The 24,420-nt window shown below is 55.8% G+C and overlaps 2 protein-coding genes across 5 annotated transcripts in view; one reads left to right on the top strand and one right to left on the bottom strand.

Annotated features, from left to right (window-relative positions):
* The window catches only part of DCUN1D2 (defective in cullin neddylation 1 domain containing 2), a 28,576-nt gene extending 10,061 nt beyond the window's left edge, over positions 1-18,515 (bottom strand). Inside the window, exons 1-4 of one of the 2 annotated variants that reach the window (XM_062193904.1) lie at positions 18,429-18,515; positions 12,789-13,005; positions 11,891-12,059; positions 602-732 (exon numbers count right to left, since the gene is read on the bottom strand). In XM_062193904.1, the coding sequence (XP_062049888.1) occupies positions 602-732; positions 11,891-12,059; positions 12,789-13,005; positions 18,429-18,431 (520 nt within the window). In that variant the 5' untranslated portion in view covers positions 18,432-18,515. Of the gene's footprint in view, positions 1-601; positions 733-11,890; positions 12,060-12,788; positions 13,006-17,905; positions 17,961-18,428 lie in introns of those variants that run through there. The other variant, XM_062193905.1, reaches the window with a different exon arrangement.
* A 104-nt stretch (positions 18,516-18,619) lies between these two features.
* The window catches only part of TMCO3 (transmembrane and coiled-coil domains 3), a 45,682-nt gene continuing 39,881 nt past the window's right edge, over positions 18,620-24,420 (top strand). The window contains exon 1 of one of the 3 annotated variants that reach the window (XM_062193903.1): positions 18,620-18,725. The gene's annotated coding sequence lies outside the window, so the exon portion shown is untranslated. Of the gene's footprint in view, positions 18,726-18,894; positions 18,998-24,420 lie in introns of those variants that run through there. The other 2 variants (XM_062193901.1, XM_062193902.1) reach the window with 2 other exon arrangements.

The raw sequence follows: 24,420 nt of genomic DNA, 5'->3' as shown, positions 1-24,420 counted from the left end.
GAAACCCTGTGCTCCTGGCAGTCTCCACCTGGAGGCTCCAGTCCCTCTCCGGCTCCCCCCGCGACGCCTTCTCATCTGAGAACACTGTTTATCGACGGGAGTCTCTCTCTGAGCACTTTCTGTTGGAGTCTGATCCTTACTTCAGAGGCCTCATGGCCGCCCCTCCAAAGCGGCAGGCGGCGTCTCTGAACGGTGCAAGACAACAAGGATGATCAACTTGGGCTTTCAGACAGCGGTGAGCCAGAAATGAGGGAAGAGAACAGAGCAGGATCAAAATCCAGATGAGCAAGATCTCCAACTGGGAAATTAAGTTTTCCCGTGAACAACACATAGTAAAAGCACAAGTCACAGCGGTCACTCAGCGCACAGCACGACCCGCCGAGCCACCTGCAGGTCACCTGGCTGGTCTGCCCAGCTGGCACCACGCTCCGACCATCACTGCCGACTGCCGGCCATCCCAACCGGTCAGCGAGGTGCAGGGGGCACAGAACGCGCACTGAAAACTCACCACCACCGTTTGCTATGCCAAAATCATGGTGAGCATCTCCACTTACAGTCCCGCTAAGACCTGGCCTCTCACAGGGCTGCACGTTATACTCACCTAACCCTTTTTGCCCAGGGTTCTTAGCAAAGGTAAAAGTAAACTGATAAAAATCCTTAAACTTCGTGGAGTCCTTGAGTTCCTGCTCCAGTCTCGGCAGAAGCGCTTTCAGCTTCTCGGTGCTGTCACACCTGCAAGAGAGACAGCTGTGGCTCAGGGCAGACACATCTCCCCGGCCGGTCCTCCCTGCTCCGTGCTGCAGGGCTGCGGCTACAGGGCTCCCGTTTCCCAGTGTCCCCTGCAATGAGGCACATGGACACCGTTTTGAGTGCGGGGCCCAGGGGAGTCACAGGGCCCACCCCTCCTGCCCAGAGGGAGCCGAGAGGCTCTGGGCTGCAGGTGCTGACGGTGGACAGCTCTGTGCATACGCTGAAGCCACGGAGGGTGAACTTTATAACTTTTAAGATTTATTTATTTGAAAGACAGAGAGGGGAGAGATAGGGAGGAAGGAGAGAAGGGGGAGAAAGGGAGAAAGAGAGCCAGAAACAGAGAGACAGATACATCTTCCATCTGCTGGCTCGATCCTTAAATAGCCCCAAAGGCTGGCCAGGCTGAAGCCAGGAGCCCAGAGCTCCATCCAAGTCTCCCTCACAGGTGGCAAGGAACCCAGCACTCGGTCATCTTCTGTTGCACATTCAGCAGAGAGCCGGACAGGATGCAAGCAGGTGCTCCGATTTGGAACGCAGGCATCACGGGGGCCGCACCACGCCACTGGCCCTGGGCTGTGAACTTTAAATGGGAGAAAACACAGCCTGTGCGTTATGTCTCAGCAAAGCTGCTGTCCAAACAGAACTTCTTCTTGTAAACCTGAATAAGGGCAAGGGTTAGCTGCAGCTTCAGCCGTGCCCAGGCCAAAGCGCTGAAGACAGCACAGTGACGGGGTAGGCAGGCCGTGGGACAGGACTACTGCCTCTCTGTGCCATCGAGCAAGGCAAAAGCAAACCTGTATCACTAAGATGCTGTGTTTCGGAACTCTTCATTGCAGCTGGTTAAAGCAGCCATGGACAGGAGCTGGCACTTGTGGCACACTGGTTAACTTGCCACTCCATACAGGAGTGCCGGCTCAAGACCAGCTGCTCTGCTTCAGATCCAGCTGCCGACAGTGCCCCTGGGAAGCAGAGGACGGTAGCCCAAGTCCTTGGGCCCCTGCCCCCCACGCGGGAGACCCAGATGGGGTCCCAGTACCTGGCTTCAGCTTGGCCCCGCCCTGGCTACTGTGGCCATTTAGGGAGTGAACAAGCAGATGGAAGCGCTCTCTCTCTGCTCCTCCTGTCATTCTGCCCTTTAAATAAATAAATCTTTTTTAAAAAATCCGAGTATTACAAAATCTCAAGTTTTAAAATTAAATTTTCTTCCAAAAAAGTCAAATAATCTTTAGAAATATAAAATAGCCATTTAAAATCAATTTTAAAAAGTTTTGTTTTAATTTTATTTGGAAGGCAGCTAAGAAACTCGAAGACAGAGACCTTTCATCTGCTCGTTCACTCCTCAAATGTCGGCAACCGCCAGGGCTAAGACCACAGCCAGGGTTTCTCACGGGCACGGCGGGGATCCAGCTGCTTAAACAACCGTCCGTTACTGCCAGGGCGCACAGCAGGAGGCTGGGGTGCAGGGGAGCTGGGATCCAAATCCAGCCCCTCTGATGGGGGAGGTGTCCCCAGTGAGGTCTCAAGCACTGTGCCCATGGCCCACACCTAAATGACCTGTAAGGCAAAACCTGGAAAAAGGAAACAAAGCCTATTTTATTCCAACTGAACTGCGAGGACTAGAGAAAGCAACACTTCCCTTATCCACTTATCCAATCAGAGCAGAGCTAAGGAAAGACGAAAGGAAGCCTCAGACAGCACCCCGGAAACACATGGGATGGCCCACGAGCACACGCAGACACACACAGAGCAGCCACGAGCACACAGAAACACACAGAGCAGCCACGAGCACACAGAAACACACAGAGCAGCCATGAGCACACAGACACACACAGAGCAGCTACGAGCACACAGACACACAGGAGCCCACGAGCACACAGAAACACACACAGGAGCCCACGAGCACACAGACACACACAGGAGCCCACGAGCACACAGACACACACAGAGCAGCTACGAGCACACAGACACACACAGGAGCCCATGAGCCCATGCAGACACACACAGAGCAGCCATGAGCACACAGACACACACAGGAGCCCACGAGCACACAGAAACACACAGAGCAGCTACGAGCACACAGAAACACACAGGGCAGTCATGAGCACACAGACACACACAGAACAGCCACGAGCACACAGAAACACACAGGAGCCCACGAGCCCACGCAGAAACACAGGAGCCCATGAGCACACAGAAACACACAGAGCAGCCACGAGCACACAGAAACACACAGGAGCCCACGAGCCCACGCAGAAACACAGGAGCCCACGAGCACACAGAAACACACAGAGCAGCCACGAGCACACAGAAACACACAGGAGCCCACAAGCACACAGAAACACACAGAGCAGCCACGAGCACACAGAAACACACAGAGCAGCCATGAGCACACAGAAACACACAGGAGCCCACGAGCCCACGCAGAAACACAGGAGCCCATGAGCACACAGAAACACACAGAGCAGCCACGAGCCCACGCAGACACACACAGAGCAGCCAGGAGCACACAGACACACACACAGGAGCCCACACAGGAGCTCACAGCCAGCTGCAGACAGCACCAGCCCCAAGGCCCCTGGACACAGCCTCTGCTCCTGCACAGGGGGCAGGTGGACTCCTGTGCTGGGTGCTCCTTGCTCTTCTAGCTGCACCCCGTGCAGGAGCACCGCCCCCTCGGTGTCTCTGAGCCCACAGAAAGAGACCTCCCAGGTGTGGTACTCGGGTCTGAGCTCCATCTCTGGGCACGCACAGCTTCTGCGAACTCCTTTCGTCTGCCTCGTGGGCTTCCGTTAACTCCGTATCTTGTAACTCGCAGCTCCTGCTGAGGTGAAGCTTCCTGCTGTTTCTGGTTTCCTGGTTATGCGCTCGCAGATCCTGGCACACAGGAACGCGTTCCATAGCTGTGCGTCCCAGGGTGGCACAGCTGGGTCCTGAGCTCTGCAAACATATGGCAGAGTCCCTGTGGCCCACACCTCCACGACGTGCTGCTGAGGGTGGGATCTATTCCCTGTGGCTGTCCTCGGTCATGAGTGTGGCAGGGCAGCGTCTCACATGTCCACTGGCTGTTAGGGTGACCTCTTTCGCTAAGCGTCTGTTCACATTTCTTGCTCACTTTTCAATCCGGCCGCCTTTCTCTCACTGATCTGTAGGAGTCGCTGTACGCTGGCTGCCTTCCCACTTCTCGAGGGTCATGTGTACAGCACAGTGCACTCTGTCTCTCCCTTGGCTTGTTCTTGGTGACACGTTTTAAACCATCCTTACTGCTTATCATAGTTCCACGTTATCTTCTAGCGGCTTTTAAAAAAGATTTATTTGAAAAGCAGAGTCACAGAGAGAGGGAGAACCAAAGGAGGAGAGATCCTCCACTGCTTCACTCCTCAAACAGCCGCAATGGCCAGAACTGGGCCTGGTCGCAGCCAGGAGCCTGGAACTCCATCTGGGTCTCCTGCATGGGTAGCAGGGACCCAAGCACTTGGACCATCTTCTGCTTTCCCAGGGCCATCAGCAGGGACCTGGATCAGAAGTGGAGCAGCCAGGACCCGAAGTGGCACCCATGCCGGCTGCGCATCACAAGTGACAACCTGACCTGCTGTGCCACAACACAGCCCCTCGAGGGCCTTTCTGACTTTGCCATTTAGCCTTTTGTACTGAAATCCACAATCTACTGACCACTGCTGCCCTTCACACACGCTGCGAGGTCGAGAGCAAGATTAGTTTTCCCCTGTGACTAGCCCGCTCCCCCAGGACTGCTTATCAAACATGTCTTTCCTCCTCTTCTAGGTAACACCTCTGGAACATCCCACACACAGGCCGGCTTCTGAGCTCCCCATTCTGTCCACTGACACTAGTACCATGGAGCATTTTCTCAAAAAAAAAAATCATTTGAAAGGGGAAAAGACACACAGGTACACACACACACAGAACAATCTTTCATCTGCTGGTTCACTCCTCAAACACCTACAACAGCCAGCGCTGGGCCTGGCGGAAGCCAGGAGCCTGGAACTCCAGCTGGGTCTCCCATGTGGGTGGCAGGGACCCGAGTACTTGGGCCATCACCTGCTGCCATCAGCAGGAAGCTGATCTGAGGTGGCGCTGGGACTTGAACCCAAGCACTCTGACATGGCACGCGGGTGTTCCGAGCCGTGGAACCACTGCGCCCAATGCCCACCCCCGCCACGTAGCTGTGATTACTGTAGCTTCCAAACCTAGTATCTGATAGAGAAAAATCTTCGCAACGCCTTCATCTTCTTCTGTTGGTTATTTCTGACTGTGCATCTGCACAAAAATTTCAAGTCATCTTGTCAAATTGCACATAAACCCATGGTCTCTTGGGGCTTCTGACGGCACCTGCACCACACGAACAGATAAACCTAGGGACAGAATACTGAGTGCCTCTGCTTCTCCACTCACTCAGTTCTTTTCTCCTCTCCATCACTGCCTTCCCTACATCTTTAGCCACACTTACCCTCAATGGTTTGCATTTTTTGATACTGGAAATGGCACATCTAAGATTCACATGGCGTTTGAAGTATGACTGCTGTTTGCTCGCCGTGGGTCTTGTGGCCTGGGCCCTCACCGCCAGTGCCGGTACTTCTCGTAGCACAGCCACGGTCTCCTGTCCAGCCGGTGAGAAGCAGGCATGGGGTTTGGTTCCCTCAAGGAACAAGTAGCTTACAACCTGAGTGAGTGTAATGTTTGCTGTGGGGTTATTTTTTTTTTTCTGGCCAGATTAGTTTTCTATCAGTTTTTAAGATTTTATTTACCTGAAAGGCAGAGTTAGAGAGAAATCTTCCATTATCCACTGGTTCACTCCCCAAGTGGCCCCAACAGCTGGGGCTGGGCCAGGGGAAAGCCAGGAGCAAGGAGCTTCCTCCAGGTCTCCCACATGGGTGCAGGGGCCCAAGTGCTTGGGTCATCCTCCACTGCCTTCCCAGGCCGTTAGCAGGGAGCTGGATGGGAAGTGGAGCAGCCGAGAACCGGCGCCCACACGGGATCCGGCACTGCAGGCGGTGCTCTAACCCCCAGTGCCACAGCCCCGGTTTGGAGTTTTTCTGTTTTTTAAGAAGTCTTAAATGGAAGCTGAATTTTACCTGGAGAGTATTAGGGGTGTTTCTTCCTGTGACACAGAGAGTTGAACAATCCTGCGTTCCTGGACACGACAAGGCCCGTGTGTTCTCCCGGCCTCTCGGCCACTGTGTCTCCGGAGCTCGACTCCGCCTGTTGTCCGCACGCTCAGGGCACCACGGCTTCTGTCTCTTCCCTCTGGGGTCTCCTCACTGAGGGCAGCCTGCAAGTCTCCCTTCTCTTCCCAGCGCTTGTCACTGGGCTGCGCAGCCTTAGGATGGGGGATCTTTCCTGCTCTGCTGTTCTCCCACGGGTTTGTAACACTGGTAACATTTTTCCCCAATAAGTTTGGAAGGATGTGCTAGTGAAGCCATCCCATCCCGCAGTTTCCCCTTGAGATTCTAAGTTACAGGCTCAAACCCCTAAAGATTATCCAACAACATTCTTCATTTCTGGCCGGTGCCGCGGCTCACTAGGCTAATCCTCCACCTTGTGGCGCTGGCACACCGGGTTCTAGTCCCGGTCGGGACGCCGGATTCTGTCCCGGTTGCCCCTCTTCCAGGCCAGCCCTCTGCTGTGGCCCGGGAGTACAGTGGAGGATGGCCCAAGCCCTTGGGCTCTGCCCCCATGGGAGACCAGGAGAAGCACCTGGCTCCTGGCTTCGGATCAGCGTGATGCACTGGCCGCAGTGCGCCAGCCGTGGCGGCCATTGGAGGGTGAACCAAGGGCAAAAGGAAGGCCTTTCTCTCTGTCTCTCTCTCACTGTCCACTCTGTCAAAAAATTTAAAAAAAAAAAAGATTCTTCATTTCTTTATGTCAGTTTCAGCAAGTTGTTTGAGGGCTGGCACTGTGGCGTGGCGGGTTGGGCCAGCCGCTGGTGTCCCACGTGGGTGCTCCGCTTCCAGTCTGGCTCCTGCTGATGCCAGGGAAAGCAGTGGAAGACGACGACCCCAGTGCTTGGCCCCTGCACCCACAGGGAAGACTGGGAGAGGCTCCTGGCTCCTGGCTCCTGGATCTGACCTGGCCCAGCCATTTGGAAAGTGAACCAACGGATGGAGGACCTCTCTCTGTCTCTGTCTCTCCCCCTCTCTAACTCTATACCCTTCAAAAAGAAACAGAACAAATCCTAAATAAAAAATAGTTGTTTCTTTAAAAGAATTTCTCTGTTTCACATAGATTGTCAATTTATTGGCATTAAGTTGTTCACGATAGTTATTTTCTACAATGTAAGATTTACAGAGATGCTCTTTTTATTCTACATTGGCTGCTACTGCTTCTAGAAGCCTTTTCAAACGACAAGCCTCCGGTTTTGCTGGCTTCTCTGTTGACAGCTTGTTTCTATTTAACTATTATTCTATTAAATCAGTTTTTAAAAGTGAGTTCCTCCTTCCACCATCTTTAATTTCCTGCTCCTTGACAGGCTGTCTTGCTCACTGGTCTTACGACACTTACTGTCTTTTCTTCTGAAATACGCGTTGAAGCTGAAACCTGCAAGGTTTCACATCAGACTTTTCTTCATCACTCAATTCAAAATATTTTCTAGTTTTCATTGTAACCTTTATTTTCAATCCAAGGGTTAGAGGTATACAACATCCACATAGATTTTAAGCTGCCTGGCTATCTTGTTACATTCCTGGTTTAAGCGTACTATGGCCAGAAAACACACCTGGATAGCTTCAATCCGCTGAAACTGTTCCAATTCACTTTATGGCCAGTATCATCCATTTTTACCAGGTTTCTAGAATATTTCTGAAGTGACTATATCTTCATCATGATACATTAATTTTTCTCTACCCCATGTTTTAAATCTATTGTTAGCAGTATGCACAACAGCTGGTTAGTTGATTTAAAAAAGATCCATTTTGCATTTAGTTTATTACAACTATGTAGTTACTGACATTCTGGTTTAAATCATCCATTGCCTGCCTAATTTTCCTTGCATTCTTTTGACTGTATTATTTACTTAGCAAATAGAAAGATACAGAACAGTCTGATAAGCTGACTTCTCACTCAAATGTTCGCTGTAGCCATGAGCCAGGGGTAGATGCCAGGAGCCAGGAATTCAATCGAGGTCTCTCACATAGGTGGCAGGGATTCAGCTACTTGGGCATCACTGCTGTCTCCCAGAGTCCACATTAGCAGGAAGACAGAGTCAGAGAGAGAGCCGGGTATCAAACCTAGGCCTCTGATAAGGACAGACACTAACTGCTGTGCCAACACCGCCGTGGCTGGACTCCTATCTGCACAGCACCCGTGAGGAGCCTGTGGGATACCGACCACATGCACGTGGGATACTCAGGAAGTACTGAGCTATGCGTCTGCCTGTGGCGTTTGAAATATTTGCTATTGGTCCATGATGCACTTATGAGATACCTGTAAGATATTTTTGAGGTGTTTGGTATCTGATGTCCGACATTTGATGAGGTATTTACAAGTATTTATGCTTATGAGGTATTTGATATTAGTATTTATGAGGCATTTATGAGATATTTCTGAGATTCCAGATATTTGATATTTCTATTTATGAGGTATGATAACATTTGAAATATCTGATATTTGAGGTATTTATGATTTTAATATTTGAGCTGCTTAAGGTATTTGAGATTTGAGGTATTTGATGTTTATATTTATGAGGTATTTGAGATACTTATGATAGTTATAAGGACCATGAGGTATTTGATATTTATGAGGTGAGATATTTGATATCTGAGGTGTTTGGTGTTTGTATTTCTTTTTTTTTTGACAGGCAGTGTGGACAGTGAGAGAGAGAGACAGCGAGAAAGGTCTTCCTTTACCGTTGGTTCACCCTCCAATGGCCGCTGCGGCCAGCGCACCGTGCTGATCCGAAGGCAGGAGCCAGGTGCTTCTCCTGGTCTCCCAGGGGGTGCAGGGCCCAAGCACTTGGGCCATCCTCCACTGCCTTCCTGGGCCACAGCAGAGAGCTGCCCTGGAAGAGGGGCAACCGGGACAGAATCTGGCGCCCCGACTGGGACTAGAACCCGGTGTGCCGGCGCCGCAGGTGGAGGATTAGCCTATTGAGCCGCGGCACCGGCCTGGTGTTTGTATTTCTAAGATATTTGATATTCACAAGACATTTACACAAACATTTCCTCCCACGACCCTTTGCCTTTTCTATTCCCTTGACACCTGTGGATAAGCAGAACTGTGAAGTCAGCTCAAGTCCCATTTACCAACTTTTCTTTTATTTTTTGTGGTGTGAAAACTCCAGAGTTTGCATTTCTGTCTGGCTCTGCAATCGGGCTGACCCTGACGTACACCGTGAGGCAGAGACCGAGGCTGGAGTCTTCCTGCGCCCAGTGCTTCCCCTCCCCTGCTCAGGAGGCCCTCCCCTCACCGAAACGCCCTGGCTCGTCAGCGGGAAAACCGGCCCTGGGCTGCTTTGTCCTGAAGCGTTATCCTGGCTGTCGAGACGTCAGGCGGCGTGAGCCCTCCCACTTTACTCACCTGTCTCAAGTTCTGCACGAGACTGTAACGTCTAGCTCCCTGGTAATCCTGCAGTCTTCCGTCTGCTGAGCAAAGCGAGCCGAGTTCTTTTCAAGTCTGTTTAAACATCCTATCACCTGGAACCACCAGGTCCATTTCTGCCGTCCGGTTTTCCTGCTCGCTCTTTTCATGTAATCCTATCTTCTCACATTTCTGCTTCTTTCTGATACTGTGCTGGACACTGTATTAGAAAAACTTGTCTGTAGACATGAGGTCTTTTTCCAAATAGTATTTCACTTTCTTCTGCCAGCAGCCGCTGAGCCTCAGCCATGCAGAATTCAGAGGGCGCTACCTTCTAGGCTCAGATGGCCGGGGTGAGAGCAGCTCCGGTGAGGGCTTCCGCCTGTCCCTCCCTGCACCTGGACGACGCCTTCAGTGCCGTTCCTGTCTGCACACCTAGAAAAGGCTGTCGACTGGCAACCACCTTTAGGGAAAAGCAGGCCCGGCTGCTGTGCTCACCTTTTGGATCTCTGCTTCCCAAGCCTTCACTACCTGGTTAGCCCTTTAATCCCTTCAAGCAGATTTCAAAAAAAAAAAAAAAGTTCGCAGTGTTCTAGCTATCCCTGTGGTCCAACTCATGTGAATCTCTCCGTACACCACACTCAGAAATTTCTCTCGGTTTACCTAAGAGTCCTCAAGTCCCCAACGAAGTGAGGTAGCACTGTTAAAAGGAGGTTTGCTAACTTCAGTCAGGAGAGTTGATAGGAAAAAGTATGAAAAAATAAAAATAGTGCAAACAAAAGAGCTAAAGTGCTTTTAAAACTCAGTGCTATTTAAATTAAAGCCAGCAGTTCTAGAAGCACAGGGCATTAACAATGCATAGAGAATTGTAATATTTACCAGGCTCACAGTGTCAGATATGGAGAGTGGTGTTATTACCCATCATAAACCTGATAACCTTAGAACATTTACCTGGGACAAGAAGGCAAGAAACTGTCCTATTTTGGGAAGATTCATGCCAAAAATCTCTAAAATAGGTTATGTCGCGTAGTAGGCTAATAGGAACTTCAGGAACTTTTACAACGTGTTTGTGGACGATAACCAGGACACGCCGGTAAGTGCTTCTGCAGGAAGCACCCATGCCCAGGACTGCCCATCCTGCGGAGGTTTTAGCTGGGGACATGGCACAGCCTAGCCCGACGGGACACCGCTTCCAGCAGCCATCCACCAGGCCTTCAGACTTGCAAAGCCACAGCTGTCACAGCACTGCAGGCTCGGGCTCCTGTTGGTCCTCAACAACCAGCAGGAGCGTGGGACACTCACTAGAAGTCTTAGACTGCACGCCTACACAGGGCACTCACTGGGTCCGCAGAAAACAAGCACTGTTGGCTTTTCCCCCCTTCCGTGCTGTAAGAACACTTGTTTACCTGAAGGATGGGGTGGGGAGACTTTTCTCTGCCAGGGGCTAGTTGGATATTTATAACATCATTCTCAGGCCACACAAATTTATCAACTGAAATATTAGCCTGCAGGAGCCGGTACTGTGTGCACAGATGGCTAAGCCGAGGCCTGCAGTGTTAGCATCCCACATGGGCACCAGTTCAAGTGCTGGCTGCTCCACTTCTGATCCAGCTCTGTGCTAATGAGCCTGGGAAAGCAGCAGAAGGTGGCCCGAGTCCTTGGGCCCCTGCACCTATGTGGGAGACCCAGAAAAAGCTCCTGGCTTTGTTCCTGGCACAGCCCTAGCCGTTGTGGCCATTTGGGGAGTGAACCAGTGTATGGGAGACCTCTCTCTCTGTCTTCTTCTCGCTGTGTAACTGTACCATTCAAATAAACAAGTAAATCTTGAAAACACACCAGCCTGTCACAACCTTATTGGATCTCGAGTCCTGCCTGTGGCTGCCCTCACAGGCTCCCTCAGACCAGACGACCTCGCAGGCTCCCGCAGACCACGGCTGACGTCCCCACCGGGCTGTAAAGCTTGCGTTCTTCTCGGCAGCTGGAGACGAGCTCTTCCACAGTGTGGCACTGAGCCGCCTGACGTGGCAGCAAGGGGCTGGGCGCACACCACGCCGCGGAACAGGTCAGCTTCCCACCGGGGACTCTCACTGCTTCCATGACTTACCGGACAGGCGAGAAACATGCTACATTACAAATTTACTTACTAAATTAGGCTTTCACCCCAACCCTGACCGTAGATAGACAAACGTTACAAGCAAAAACCAAAATATTTTATTAACGTTTAATATAGCATTGTAATGAATTACACATTGGGTACATAACATTATAAAATAACTGAATGGCTGAAAATAATCCTGTTTTTACTGTTAATTCAAAATTGGAAGGGAAAATTTTTTTTTCTTTTTGACAGGCAGAGTGGACAGAGAGGGAAAATTTTTTTTTTTAAAAATTAGTTACAAAAGTGATTAAAAGAAACAAAAATAGTAAATAAAACTTTACACTGGAACCTAAAGGAAAGCCAAAGGCTTAGCAGTGCAAACATACTAAGAAATTCTAAGATACACAAAGGAAAACGGCAGATATGAAACTGGTATTCACGGGGCGGTGAAAAAGAATTAGTGCTGAAAGTATCTTCCTTTCTGGAAAGATTTAACTGAAACAACTTACTCACCCAAGCTCCGTCATTCCCTCCATAAACTCCTTTTTGCTAAATTCACACTGAGTTGCCGCCCTGAATTTCCACGCGATGACCAAGACGCTGATACTGGCAGGATCCAAGCTTAAATCATCACAGAACTGTTGAATTCCATCAATTCCGATTTTGTTTTCATCTTGTGGGTCTGCAGTCAACATGAAGAGAGAGAGAAGTTACACTATCTTTCAAAGTAACTCTAGGGGCTGGCGCTGTGGCGTAGCGGGTAAAGCCGCTGCCTGCAGTGCTGGTATCTCATACGGATGCTGGTTCTATTCCCGGCTGCTCCACTTCTGATCCAGCTCTCTGCTGTGGCCTGGGAAAGCAGCAGAAGATGGTCCAAGTGCTTGGGCCCCTGCACCCACGTGGGAGACCCAGAAGAGGCTCCTGGCTTCAGATAGGCCCAGCTTTGGCGGTTGCGGCCAATTGGGGAGTGAACCATCGGATGGAAGACCAACCTCTCTCTCTCTCTCTCTCTCTCTCTCTCTTCCTCTCTTCTCTCTGTGTAACTCTGACTTTCAAATAAATAAATAAATCTTTTTTTAAAAAAAGAAAAAAAAAACACTGCATTTATAGGCATACCCATCGCCAGGGCACTCGGTGATTTTACTAGCCTCAGACTGGCTGCCATGACGCCACTCTCACTGCACAGAAGTTGGGCGAGGGCTTGCTCAACCCTGGCATCCCCCTCCTCCCTACCTCCCCAGTCTACCCTGAGTCACGGTCCAGTCTCATTCAGACTGAAGGAAGTGGGTCCTGCCACTGAGAACCAGGAAGACGACGAAGGGAACCTGGACCAGATATTTGAGACACATACCATGCACTCTGCATGCTAGACACGCATTCAGTCCAGCTCTGCTGCCATGACACCCCTTACCTTTGTACCTGCCGTACAGCTGTTCTAGCTTCTTCTGGTCCACAGTGCTCCGCAGGGACTCCCTGTGAAACGAGTCTGGGTTCTGGAAGAAGCTGTCCGTGGCCTCATCTAGTTTCCACTCATTCTGTGTCAAGCAGTAGATGGCGGTTGTTTCGCTAGCCTGAGTACACGCCATAAACTGGCGGACTTTGTCCTTCTGAGATGACTTCAGCTTATGCTGTGGGACATGGAAGACACCGGAGAGCCAGTGAGACACTGCAGGGCTGCTCTCAGTCTCTACTCCTAAGGCCTAAATATATAATTTTTAGAGATTTATTTATTTGAGTGACCAGCGCTGTCGACGTAGCGGGTAACATGCAGTGCTGACATCCCATAAGGGCGCCAGTTCGGGTCCTGGCTGCTCCACTTCCAATCCAGCTCTCTGCTGTGGCCAGGAAAAGCAGCAGAAGATGGCCCAAGTCCTTGACCCCTGCACCCATGTGGGAGACCTGGAAGAAGCTCCTGGCTTTTGACTGGCCCAGCTCTGGCCACTGCGGCCATTTGGGGAGTGGAGCAGCAAATGGAAGGCCTTTTTCTCTATTTCTCCCTCTCTGTAACTCTGCCTTTCAAATAAATAAATCTTTAAAAAATTTTATTTGAAAGGCACAGTTACAGAGCAAGAGGGAGAGAGATCTGCTATTGGTTCACTCCCCAGATGGCTGCAACAGCTATGGCAGGGCCTGGCCAGGTGGAAGCCATGACCTGGAACCCCATCTGGGTCTCCTGGGATGCCAGTACTGCAGGTGGCCGCTGAACCCCCTGAGCCACGACGATGGCCCCAAGGCCTGTGTTTTAACTGGACTTTGCTTTGTTGGGTGACTCCATTTTGGAACTGCAGGGAGAGAAAAGCCTTGTTCTTCAGTTAAGACTGCAGTCTTAGGAAACGGAATCTGTCCAACACACACTCTGATCCTCCCCAGCTGACTCTGCACGAGGCAGATCAGCACTTTTCTAAGTCTCGGCACAACTCTGCAGCATCCACTCAGCCCCCTGATGCGAGGCACCTCTGTCACCCTGGGACACATCTGCACACTCTCCGTCTTTAAATTCAGGCTGCGAGCCGTGGGAGGACGCCTCACAGCTTAGGAACGTTTTAAGATTTTCCTCACTTTACAGTCAACTGGACCCCATTGATGAAAGCATACATGCACCCCCAACAAAAATGTTCTAACTACTAAAGTGCCACAAGGAGGCACAAGGAGCCAATTACAGTTAAATGAAAATGATAATACTAAGGACGTCTGTGTACGCGAGACAGAAATAAAATGAAACATGCGGCAGAGGCTGTGGAAGGTGATAAATCACTGTCAAGTACCTGTACTATATATAGTAACTACTGAAACAAAGTAACACCATACTACTTCCAGAGCCAGGATGGGTAACCCCATGACAGAAACACCAAACACTCTGGGCCACTGCCAGCGTATGACGGCCCCAAACGTTCTGTAGAATAAGGGAGCGACCGTCATTTAAAGGACTGCACTCGGCTTGTTCAAATAAAGATGAGGCGATTTACAGAAACACAATAATAATTACAACTGACAGAAACATACAAATGGAGAACACAGATGAAGACACTGAGAGGGAAACAGGCCCACCACACAACCGAGGGGGCAGTGGGCTGAAGGCAGGCTCCCAGCTTCCCGGCTGACAACAGTTCTAGTAAGACTTAAACACCGGCCACGGTGGCCATTGGAGGGTGAACCAACGGCAAAAAGGAAGACCTTTCTCTCTGTCTCTCTCTCTCACTGTCCACTCTGCCTGTCAAAAAAAAAAAAAAAAGACTTAAACACCTCCAGTGCTTCACCTGTGGCTCTACTCCTGTCCTGAAAGCCGAGGGACCGGCTCCTGTGGCCTCCCACCAAGGGTGCACACGCAACGTGGCCTCGCCACCGAGTCCTCACCAGGATGCTAGCAGCAAACAGCAGGGCAAGCGGTCGGCATTTTCCCTCCCTAGGGCTCGCTGACACACAACACCGGACACCGTTGGCAGGTGGCACAGGGCAGCCTCGGCCACAGCTCTCCCAGGCAGGCTCTGCAGCTGGCCTCCCCAAACCCGTCTTCCCAAGAATTCTCAGTGTCTCGCAAGCCACAGGAGAGGCCTCAGGGGCTGCAAGACGCGTGGTATGACGACAGACTGAATGCATGAGATTTGGGAAATGAACTTTTATAAAGCTATGAAATGGATTCATCACTGCTAACTTAGCAAATGTATTTAATTTCCAACATGGCCAAACACTGATGACTGTTTCCAACGTAAGCAAAAGCTCTGTCGAGAAACAGTCTGTGAGCGGCTGGCGGAGGCGGGCTCTGGGAGCTAACCCGTCCTCCATCGGGACAATGACTCCATGTTCAGGGAGTCTGGGGTCCCATTCAGAATTATGTGCACCAGGAGTCCTCCCGGGGGGCACATACATGGTACTGTCTTGTGCATGTGGTCTTGCATGAAATCGGGGGTCCCACAGCCATTTTGAGCCCACCTGTGGAGTCTCCAGAGCGGGGAGGGTGGCAGAGGCAAACTGTCTCTTCAAGACCCAGGTGGAAAAGGTGCTGGGCCACAGACCCCTGGGGACCCGTTTTCTGCAAGGACACCTGGACATTCATCACACCACTCACAGCAACGTAAGACCATCCGCTTAGAGCCAGCCGCTACAGACCTGATCTCCAGTCTGCCTGTGGCTGCCCCGGCAGGCCCAGACGGCACGGAAGGTGGTGTGTGAACCCGCAGCTCGCCCGTGACCGTGGCTGCCGACTGACCCTACGCCGGAGGACCACGAGGAACAGACGCTCTACACCCCCTCCTGAGGGCGACTTCTGAGGACAGCAGGCAGGAGCGTAAGGCTGCCCTCTGGTGAGATCTGGTGAGATCACATGAGCGAGAGGAGGGCAGAGCCGTGCGCGGGCAGTGAGCCAGCGCCCGCTGGGGAAGCGGGCAGCCGCCCAAGCCGACAGCCACCTCCGACCTTAGGACAAAGATAGTCACGCGGTCTCAAGGGGAACAGCCGCAACGTCGTGATCACGGGACAGTCGTCAGTCCTGCCACGGTGATGGGACAAAATCGGCTACGTCCATAAAATGAAGTTCCACGAAGCCACAACGAAGAATGAACCCAGACACCATGACAACATGCTGCCGGCACGGCCGCTCGGTGCAGCAGCTGGGACACCAGTGGGGGCTGCATCCTCTGCCGGCGTGCCTGGGCTCGAGGCCTGGCTCCGCTTCTAATCCCAGCCTCTGCGAGTGCCCAACCTGAGACCGCAGAACGCACCAGCACTTGGGTCCCTGCCACACACATCGGACACCTGAGTTCCCGGATCCTGGCTTAGCCTCGGCTGCCATGTGCATCTGGGGAGCGAACCACTCGAACCACTCGGTGGAGATCTGTCTCTGACTGTGCCTCCTTGTTTTCCAAATAAAAAAATTTAAAAATCATGCCTTTAAAGAAGAAACAAAACATTATGCTGAGTGAATGATGCCAGACAAAAAAGGCCACATGCAGGGGTCGGCACTGTGGCACAGTGGGTTAATCCTCCGCCTGTGGTGCCGGCATCCTATATGGGCACCGGTTCTATTCCCGGCTGCTCCTCTTCTAATCCAGCTCTCTGCTATCTCCTGGGAAAGCAGTAAAGGATGGCTCAAGTGCTTGGACCCCTGCACCCACGTGGGAGATCGGGGGAGGTTCCTGGCTCCTGGCTTTGGACTGGTCTAGCTGCAGCCGTCGTGGCCATCTGGGGAGCGGACCAACAGATGCAAGACCTTTCTCCCTGCCTGTTCCTCTCACTGTAACTCTGCCAAATAAATAAATAAAAACCTTTAAAAAAAAAAAAGGCCACACGTGATTAGACCTCAAAAGCTTTACAAAACAATGGAATTAAAAGGCAATTTTAGCTGTGGGCTTAGGGCTAAAGTGCCTGCGTCTCCCTTCAGAGGCCGAGCCAGGTTCCCACTGTGGCCCTCGCCTGCCTCCAGCTGCCTGCCAACATGAGAGGCAGCAGTGACGGCTCAAGTACCCACCACCCACGTGGGAGGCTGGGTTTGAGCTCCTGGCTCCTGGCTCCGCCCCTGTCCACTGCAGGAAACCAGAGGCTGGGAGCTGTCTCTCAAAATAAACAAATACATTAATTAAAAAATGCTTGAAATCTGTGCATAGTTGTTTTCATGATATTCACGTCTATGAACTTTCTGAAAACCCACCTCTCTTTTTTTTGACAGGCAGAGTGGACAGTGAGAGAGACAGGGAGAAAGGTCTTCCTTTTGCCGTTGGTTCACCCTCCAATGGCCACCGCGGCCGGCGCATTGTGCTGATCCGAAGCCAGGAGCCAGGCGCTTCTCCTGGTCTCCCATGCGGGTGCAGGGCCCAAGCACTTGGGCCATCCTCCACTGCCTTCCCGGGCCACAGCAGAGAGCTGGACTGGAAGAGGGGCAACCGGGATAGAATCCGGCGCCCCGACTGGGACTAGAACCCGGTGTGCCGGCGCCGCAGGTAGAGGATTAGCCTAGTGAGCCGCGGCACCGGCCCGGAAGGCCCACTTCTATGAGACACCTAGAACTGGCAACTCTGGAGAGCGGCAGCGGAGGAGCAGCTCTTGGTGGGCACCAGCGTGCTCCGGGGAGATTTAGATGTTCCCGAGCTAACACAGCTCCGTGAGTGCACGGACCGCCGAGTTCACTTCAAAACTGACAGAGAGCTTTAGCCAGGGTCCCGAGGAAGGCGCCAGGCCAGCCACGAAGACACGGGCTGGAAGTGAGGCCAGCCGGCCAGCGTAATGACAGCCAGCGCTCTGCAGCCAGGCCTCCGGACCAGCCCCGCCCCAGGCTGTCCACACTGCCTGACCCCGGCCAGAAGTCCCCGCCCCAGGCTGTCCACACTGCCCGACCCCGGCCAGGAGACCCCACCCCAGGCTGTCCACACTGCCTGACCCCAGCCAGGAGACCCTGCTCCAGGCTGTCCACACTGCCCGACCCCAGCCAGGAGACCCCGCCCCAGGCTGTCCACACTGCCCGACCCCGTCCTCCACCCCAGGCTGTCCACACCGCCCGACCCCATCCCCCGCCCCAGGCTGTCCACACCGCCCTACCACGGCCAGCAGAGGTCCAGCGCAGGTTTCCTCGGAAACTAACAGTGACCGCCGGCCGCCCGTGCACCTGCCCAGGGGAACTCGCGGCCTCTGGGGGAAAAGGCGGCTCCTCCGCTGACAGTCGCACGGGCCGGGGGCGCGTGCCCACCCAGGCGGGACTGAAGGCGACAGAAGCCGAAAACCACCCCTGGCGGAGGCAGCAGGTGCAGCAATTAAGGGCAGCGAGTAGAGGGGAAGGGACTTCGCTTCGTCGCCGTATTCTGCTCAAACGCACTAAACTGCAGGGCGTTCACGACGCAGGAGACGGCCCCGGACACCCACGCGCGCCCAGAGCCCCGATAACCCTCCAGGGAGCTTCTCGGGCTGCGCTCGCCAGGCGGACGGCGGGGCGGCCTCCCCTGCCTGGCCCGCAGCGTCCGAGCCGCCTCCCCGCCTCGGAGGGGCCGCCGCGGCCGCCGCCGTCCCGCGCCCCCGCCGAACGCCGACCCTGACCCCGACCCGCAAGGGCGACGCCGGCACCTACCATCCTCGGCAGCGGCACCGCGTCTGTGGGGCCGCGCTCTGCGCAGGCGCAGCCGGCAGCCGGCCGCCGGCCCGGGCGAAACCTGTGTCCGAGCGCCCCGACTCCCGGCGTGCACGGCGCCACGCAGGGGCCGACGGGACGTCCATCTCGCTCCGCCCCTCCTCCGCTTCCGGGCGTGCACGGCGTCCCGCGTCCTCGGGGCCTACGCGCCGCGCGCTCCGACAGGGGCGAAGCCCGACGCCGCTTGCCGCTGCGAAGCCCCTCTCCCGCCGGAGCTGCTCCGGGAACGAGGAGCAGGTCGGTCCCGGGAACTGCAACTCCCGGTGCACACAGCGCCGCCCGAGGGCCGACGGGAACGCGCCGACTCGACTTCTTAAAGGGGCCGCACAGCCCCGCCGCAGCTGACGCGCGTCCGTGGAGCCGGCGCAGGGCTGAGGCGGCCCCGTCCTCCCCGCGGGTCACGCCCTGGGCGCCCGGGAAGGGATGCGGGACGGCCCGCGCGCACCGCGCTCCGGCTCGGGGGCTGGCGAGACCGGGTGGACGAGCGGGGCGCGACCTCCTCCGCCCGGGTGAGCGCTGCGGGGCGCACGGCGGCGGGCCCGGCCCCGGCTCCGGCCACAGACGGACGCCCCTGGCCACGGCCGCGAGCGCCGCGCGGAGGGCGGCCCTGTCCCTGGTGCCGCGGGCCTTGTGCGGGCTCTGCCGTCTTCAGCCTCCCGGCGCGGGTGGCCTGGTGGCGTCTCGGGCGCTGACGCCCGGCGCTGGCCGTGTCCCTGCCGCGCCCTCCGCCTGCACCGCCTGCGTGTCGGTCACCAAGCCGAGCTGCAGTCCCTGCCCCGCGGGTGCGCTCGGCTCTATTCCCGCACGTGCCTGCGCGAGCCCCCGGGGCCCTGGACGCGGTGGACGCGGGGCGCGGCCGCAGCCTTCGTCCCCGCCGGCCGAGGCCCTGGACCCGACCGCGGCCTCCCTGCGGGGGCGAGGAGTCGGTGCGTGCCGGGTGCGGTTCTGGCGCAGGCGTGGTCCAGGGCGTTCAGATTTCCCCCGCGGCTGGACCCTCGTCCGCCTCGGAGCACGGTTCGGGGTTCCTGTCCCCGCTGGGCGCTGGCAAAGTCGGCGCCCTGGGTGCACGGCGCGGGGCTGGTTTTCCCGGGCTCTGAGCCAGGGCCGTCTGGGCGTCTGCAGGTTCGGGGCGCGCACAGCACCCAGGGCATTCCCCGCTGCAGACTTACCGGACGCTCCCCACCCTGCGTGCGTGCTTGTCCCGCTCGCTCGGCTCCCCGGCCTGATGGGGCAGCCTGTCTGGTTGCGGACTCGCACTGTGGGAACCGATTCAGAGCCCACCCGCGGCGCAGGCCCGCCCCTTCCCCAGAGCGCCTGGGCACGCACGAGGGCCAGTGTGAGCCTGAAAGCCAGTGAGTGCGTGAGCGAGGGTGAGTGTGAGAGCCAGTGAGTGCGTGAGCGAGGGTGTGAGAGCCAGTGAGTGCGTGAGCGAGGGTGAGTGTGTGAGAGCCAGTGAGTGCGAGTGTGAGCGTGAGAGTCAGTGAGTGCGTGAGCGAGGGTGTGAGAGCCAGTGAGTGTGTGTGATGAGGGTGAGTGTGATGAGAGTGAGTGTGAGAGCCAGTGAGTGTGTGAGCAAGTGTGATGAGGGTGAGTGTGAGCAAGTGTGTGTGTGTGATATGAGGGTGAGTGAGTGTGAGCAAGTGTGTGTGATATGAGGGTGAGTGAGTGACAAGGATGAGTGTGACTGAGCGAGTGAGCATGAGTGCCCCGGTGCGGGGGTGTGGACCGATGCCGGAGCCCTGCAGCCCGTCGCCGCCTGCATCGCGTCCTTGTGGAAGCTAAGCCTCCGTCCGCCTGGAGTGCTGGCCCCGTGCGGCATTGCTTTGTGTCCCGGCTGCTCCACTCGCGTGCAGCGCCCTGTGCGGGAAAGCACCTGTCCCCGGGCCTGGGCCGTCCTCTGCTGCCTTCCCAGGCCATTGGCAGGGAGCTGGGTTGACGTGGAGCAGCCGGGACTCCCAGGCGCCCACGTGGGATGCCGGTGCCACAGGCTTTGGCTCACTGCACCACGATGCTGGCCCCAAGAAGTCTTCAATAACTGAAAATAGCTGACAAAATGACCCAGAAGCTCTGAGTGTTTAGCAGTGTGCTAGCACTGCTGGTTTTATTTGTCCTTGGAACTGCCGAGACACGAGACGTGTTTGAGGTGAAAGGAGGAGGTGTGAAAGGGGTGACTCACTTGCAGGGTGGCAAATCTCATGTTCTTGTCAGACGCGTGTTTCAGAGGAAGATGAGTGTGGATTCAGAAAAATGGACGCTGCCTTACCTGTGGCCGGGGGGTGACTGATGTGGGGCCCCTGGGCAGGAGGGCCAGACGGGGGTTCCATGGAGCCAATGATGGGGTCAGTGTGTGAGGGCTGGACGTGGGTGTCCACGGAGCCTGGGACAGGGTCAGTGTGTGAGGGCTGGATGTGGGTGTCCATGGAGCCTGGGACAGGGTCAGTGTGTGAGGGCTGGACGTGGGTGTCCATGGAGCCACTGATGGGGTCAGTGTGTGAGGGCTGGATGTGGGTGTCCATGGAGCCTGGGACAGGGTCAGTGTGTGAGGGCTGGATGTGGGTGTCCATGGAGCCTGGGACAGGGTCAGTGTGTGAGGGCTGGATGTGGGTGTCCATGGAGCCTGGGACAGGGTCAGTGTGTGAGGGCTGGACGTGGGTGTCCATGGAGCCAATGACGGGGTCAGTGTGTGAGGGCTGGATGTGGGTGTCCATGGAGCCTGGGACAGGGTCAGTGTGTGAGGGCTGGACGTGGGTGTCCATGGAGCCTGGGACAGGGTCAGTGTGTGATGGCTGGATGTGGGTGTCCATGGAGCCACTGACGGGGTCAGTGTGTGAGGGCTGGACGTGGGTGTCCATGGAGCCTGGGACAGGGTCAGTGTGTGAGGGCTGGATGTGGGTGTCCATGGAGCCTGGGACAGGGTCAGTGTGTGAGGGCTGGACGTGGGTGTCCATGGAGCCTGGGACAGGGTCAGTGTGTGAGGGCTGGATGTGGGTGTCCATGGAGCCTGGGACAGGGTCAGTGTGTGAGGGCTGGACGTGGGCGTCCATGGAGCCAATGATGGGGTCAGTGTGTGAGGGCTGGACGTGGGTGTCCATGGAGCCTGGGACAGGGTCAGTGTGTGAGGGCTGGACGTGGGTGTCCATGGAGCCTGGGACAGGGTCAGTGTGTGAGGGCTGGATATGGGTGTCCATGGAGCCACTGATGGGGTCAGTGTGTGAGGGCTGGATGTGGGTGTCCATGGAGCCTGGGACAGGGTCAGTGTGTGAGGGCTGGATGTGGGTGTCCATGGGGCCTGGGACAGGGTCAGTGTGTGAGGGCTGGACGTGGGTGTCCATGGGGCCTGGGACAGGGTCAGTGTGTGAGGGCTGGACGTGGGTGTCCATGGAGCCTGGGACAGGGTCAGTGTGTGAGGGCTGGACGTGGGTGTCCATGGAGCCTGGGACGGGGTCAGTGTGTGAGGGCTGGACGTGGGTGTCCATGGGGCCTGGGACAGGGTCAGTGTGTGAGGGCTGGATGTGGGTGTCCATGGAGCCTGGGACAGGGTCAGTGTGTGAGGGCTGGACGTGGGCGTCCATGGAGCCAATGATGGGGTCAGTGTGTGAGGGCTGGACGTGGGTGTCCATGGATTCTGGGACAGGGTCAGTGTGTGAGGGCTGGATGTGGGTGTCCATGGAGCCTGGGACAGGGTCAGTGTGTGAGGGCTGGACGTGGGTGTCCATGGAGCCTGGGACAGGGTCAGTGTGTGAGGGCTGGACGTGGGTGTCCATGGGGCCTGGGACAGGGTCAGTGTGTGAGGGCTGGACGTGGGTGTCCATGGAGCCTGGACAGGGTCAGTGTGTGAGGGCTGGACGTGGGTGTCCATGGAGCCTGGGACAGGGTCAGTGTGTGAGGGCTGGACGTGGGTGTCCATGGAGCCAATGATGGGGTCAGTGTGTGAGGGCCAGACGTGGGTGTCCATGGAGCCTGGACGGGGTCAGTGTGTGAGGGCTGGACGTGGGTGTCCATGGAGCCTGTGTCGGGGTCAGTGTGTGAGGGCTGAACATGGACACGGCATGGAGCCCATATAGGGTCTCCGTGTGAGGGCTAGACGTGGACACACCCTGGAGCCCGTACAGGGTCTCCATGTGAGGGCTGCGCGTGGGTGTCCATGGAGCTTGTGACAGGGTCAGTGTGTGGGGACCGGACATGGGCATCCATGGAGCCCCTGATGAGTTTGCCGTGTGAGGGGCCAGACGTGGGCACGCCATGGAGCCCGTACAGGGTCTCCGTGTGAGGGCTGCACATGGACACGGCATGGCGTCCATACAAGGTCTCTGTGTGAGGCTGCGTGTGGGCACGCCATGGAGCCCCTGACGGGTTCGCCATGTGAGGGCCCTTGAAGAACGAGGGAGCCCACCTGGGGCCTCTCCAGCTTCTGTCTTGGTTCTGGGTGATCCAAAAAGGGTGTGCCTTGCCCTGTCGGAACGAGAGTGAGTCACTGAGCTCACACATCCGTGTTTGCCCTGTGTGACAAGCTCAGTTTGTTTTTGAGGTGGTGACATCCTGTGAGCCGTGTGGAAAGCAGCTCAGCCTCTCGCTTGCCGTGCAGGCGGGGGCGGCAGGCCGGGCTGGGAAAGGTCTCGGGAGCCACCACCTGAGGTCTTGAGGTTCCGCAGCTTGTCCTAGTAGACGGTAGACTCTGCAGGTGAGTTGGGTTCCAAGTCTGACCTTCTGGCGTGCCCGGCCAGCAGGGCACAGTGAGTGCAGACCAGGAGGCCTCTGGGATCCTTATGGAGGTTTGTGGGCTCTGTCTGTTGACGGTGCTCCTTGCTGGGCTGAGAACGCCGTCTGGAAAGGTCTCTGCTTGCCTGGAAGCCAGAGTGAAGTGATGAGAGTTGGCGACAGCAGTGACATTGCAGTGCGTCTACAGCTTCCAGAAGGCAGGGACCAGGGAGGGGAGATATGGGCGTGTTTGATGGCTGAGTAGCATGGCGGTGTGGCAGAATGCGGGTGCCACGATTGAGTGCAGGGAGGGTCCGTGTTCCCCCCTCAGCCTCTGTTGAGTGCAGGGAGGGTCCGTGTTCCCCCCCTGGGTCCTCTGTTGAGTACAGGGAGGGTCCGTGTTCCCCCCTGGGTCCTCTGTTGGTCTGTGTTCCCCCCTGGGTCCTCTGTTGGTCTGTGTTCCCCCCTGGGGTCCTCTGTTGAGTGCAGGGAGGGTCCGTGTTCCCCCCTGGGTCCTCTGTTGAGTGCTGAGAGGGTCCGTGTTCCCCCCTGGGTCCTCTGTTGAGTGCAGGGAGGGTCTGTGTTCCCCCCTGGGTCCTCTGTTGAGTGCTGGGAGGGTCCGTGTTCCCCCCTGGGTCCTCTGTTGAGTGCTGGGAGGGTCCGTGTTCCCCCCTGGGTCCTCTGTTGATCAGAGTTCCCCTCTTGGCCTCTGTTGAGTGCTGGGAGGGTCCGTGTTCCCCTCTTGGCCTCTGTTGAGTGCTGGGAGGGTCCGTGTTCCCCCCTGGGTCCTCTGTTGAGTACAGGGAGGGTCCGTGTGTCCCCCCTCCCCCCTGGGTCCTCTGTTGATCAGAGTTCCCCTCTCGGCCTCCGTTGAGTGCTGGCAGGGTCTTCATCAATGCTTAATGTTTTCTTCAGGTTATAAATTCTGTCAGTGGTAGGTTTGTGTCCTTGGTTTTGGCGTAACTTCCCGTGGTCAGTGGTCTGCCACGGCCAGATTCCCGGATTCTGCGCAGAGCTCCTCTCGCGGCCTCTCTTCCCTCTCCCACGTCTCCAGTCGCTGCCTCCAGCGCTCAGCTCGTCCTTGCTCAGTGACCTTTGCCGACTGCTCTCCCACCTGCTCATTCGAGGAGCTCTGCCCTGCCCTCCGGACACCCACTCTGCCGCCCCGGGAAGCTTCCCCGCTCGTCAAAGATCCATCAGGGAGTGGGCTCTTGTGCGTGCGGCGCCGGCTGGG

Source organism: Lepus europaeus, chromosome 6, assembly GCF_033115175.1.
Source record: "Lepus europaeus isolate LE1 chromosome 6, mLepTim1.pri, whole genome shotgun sequence".
NCBI classification, from domain to species: domain Eukaryota; kingdom Metazoa; phylum Chordata; class Mammalia; order Lagomorpha; family Leporidae; genus Lepus; species Lepus europaeus.
The sequence above is the reverse complement of the archived record's forward strand: the minus strand, read 5'-3'. Positions and strand labels throughout refer to the sequence as shown.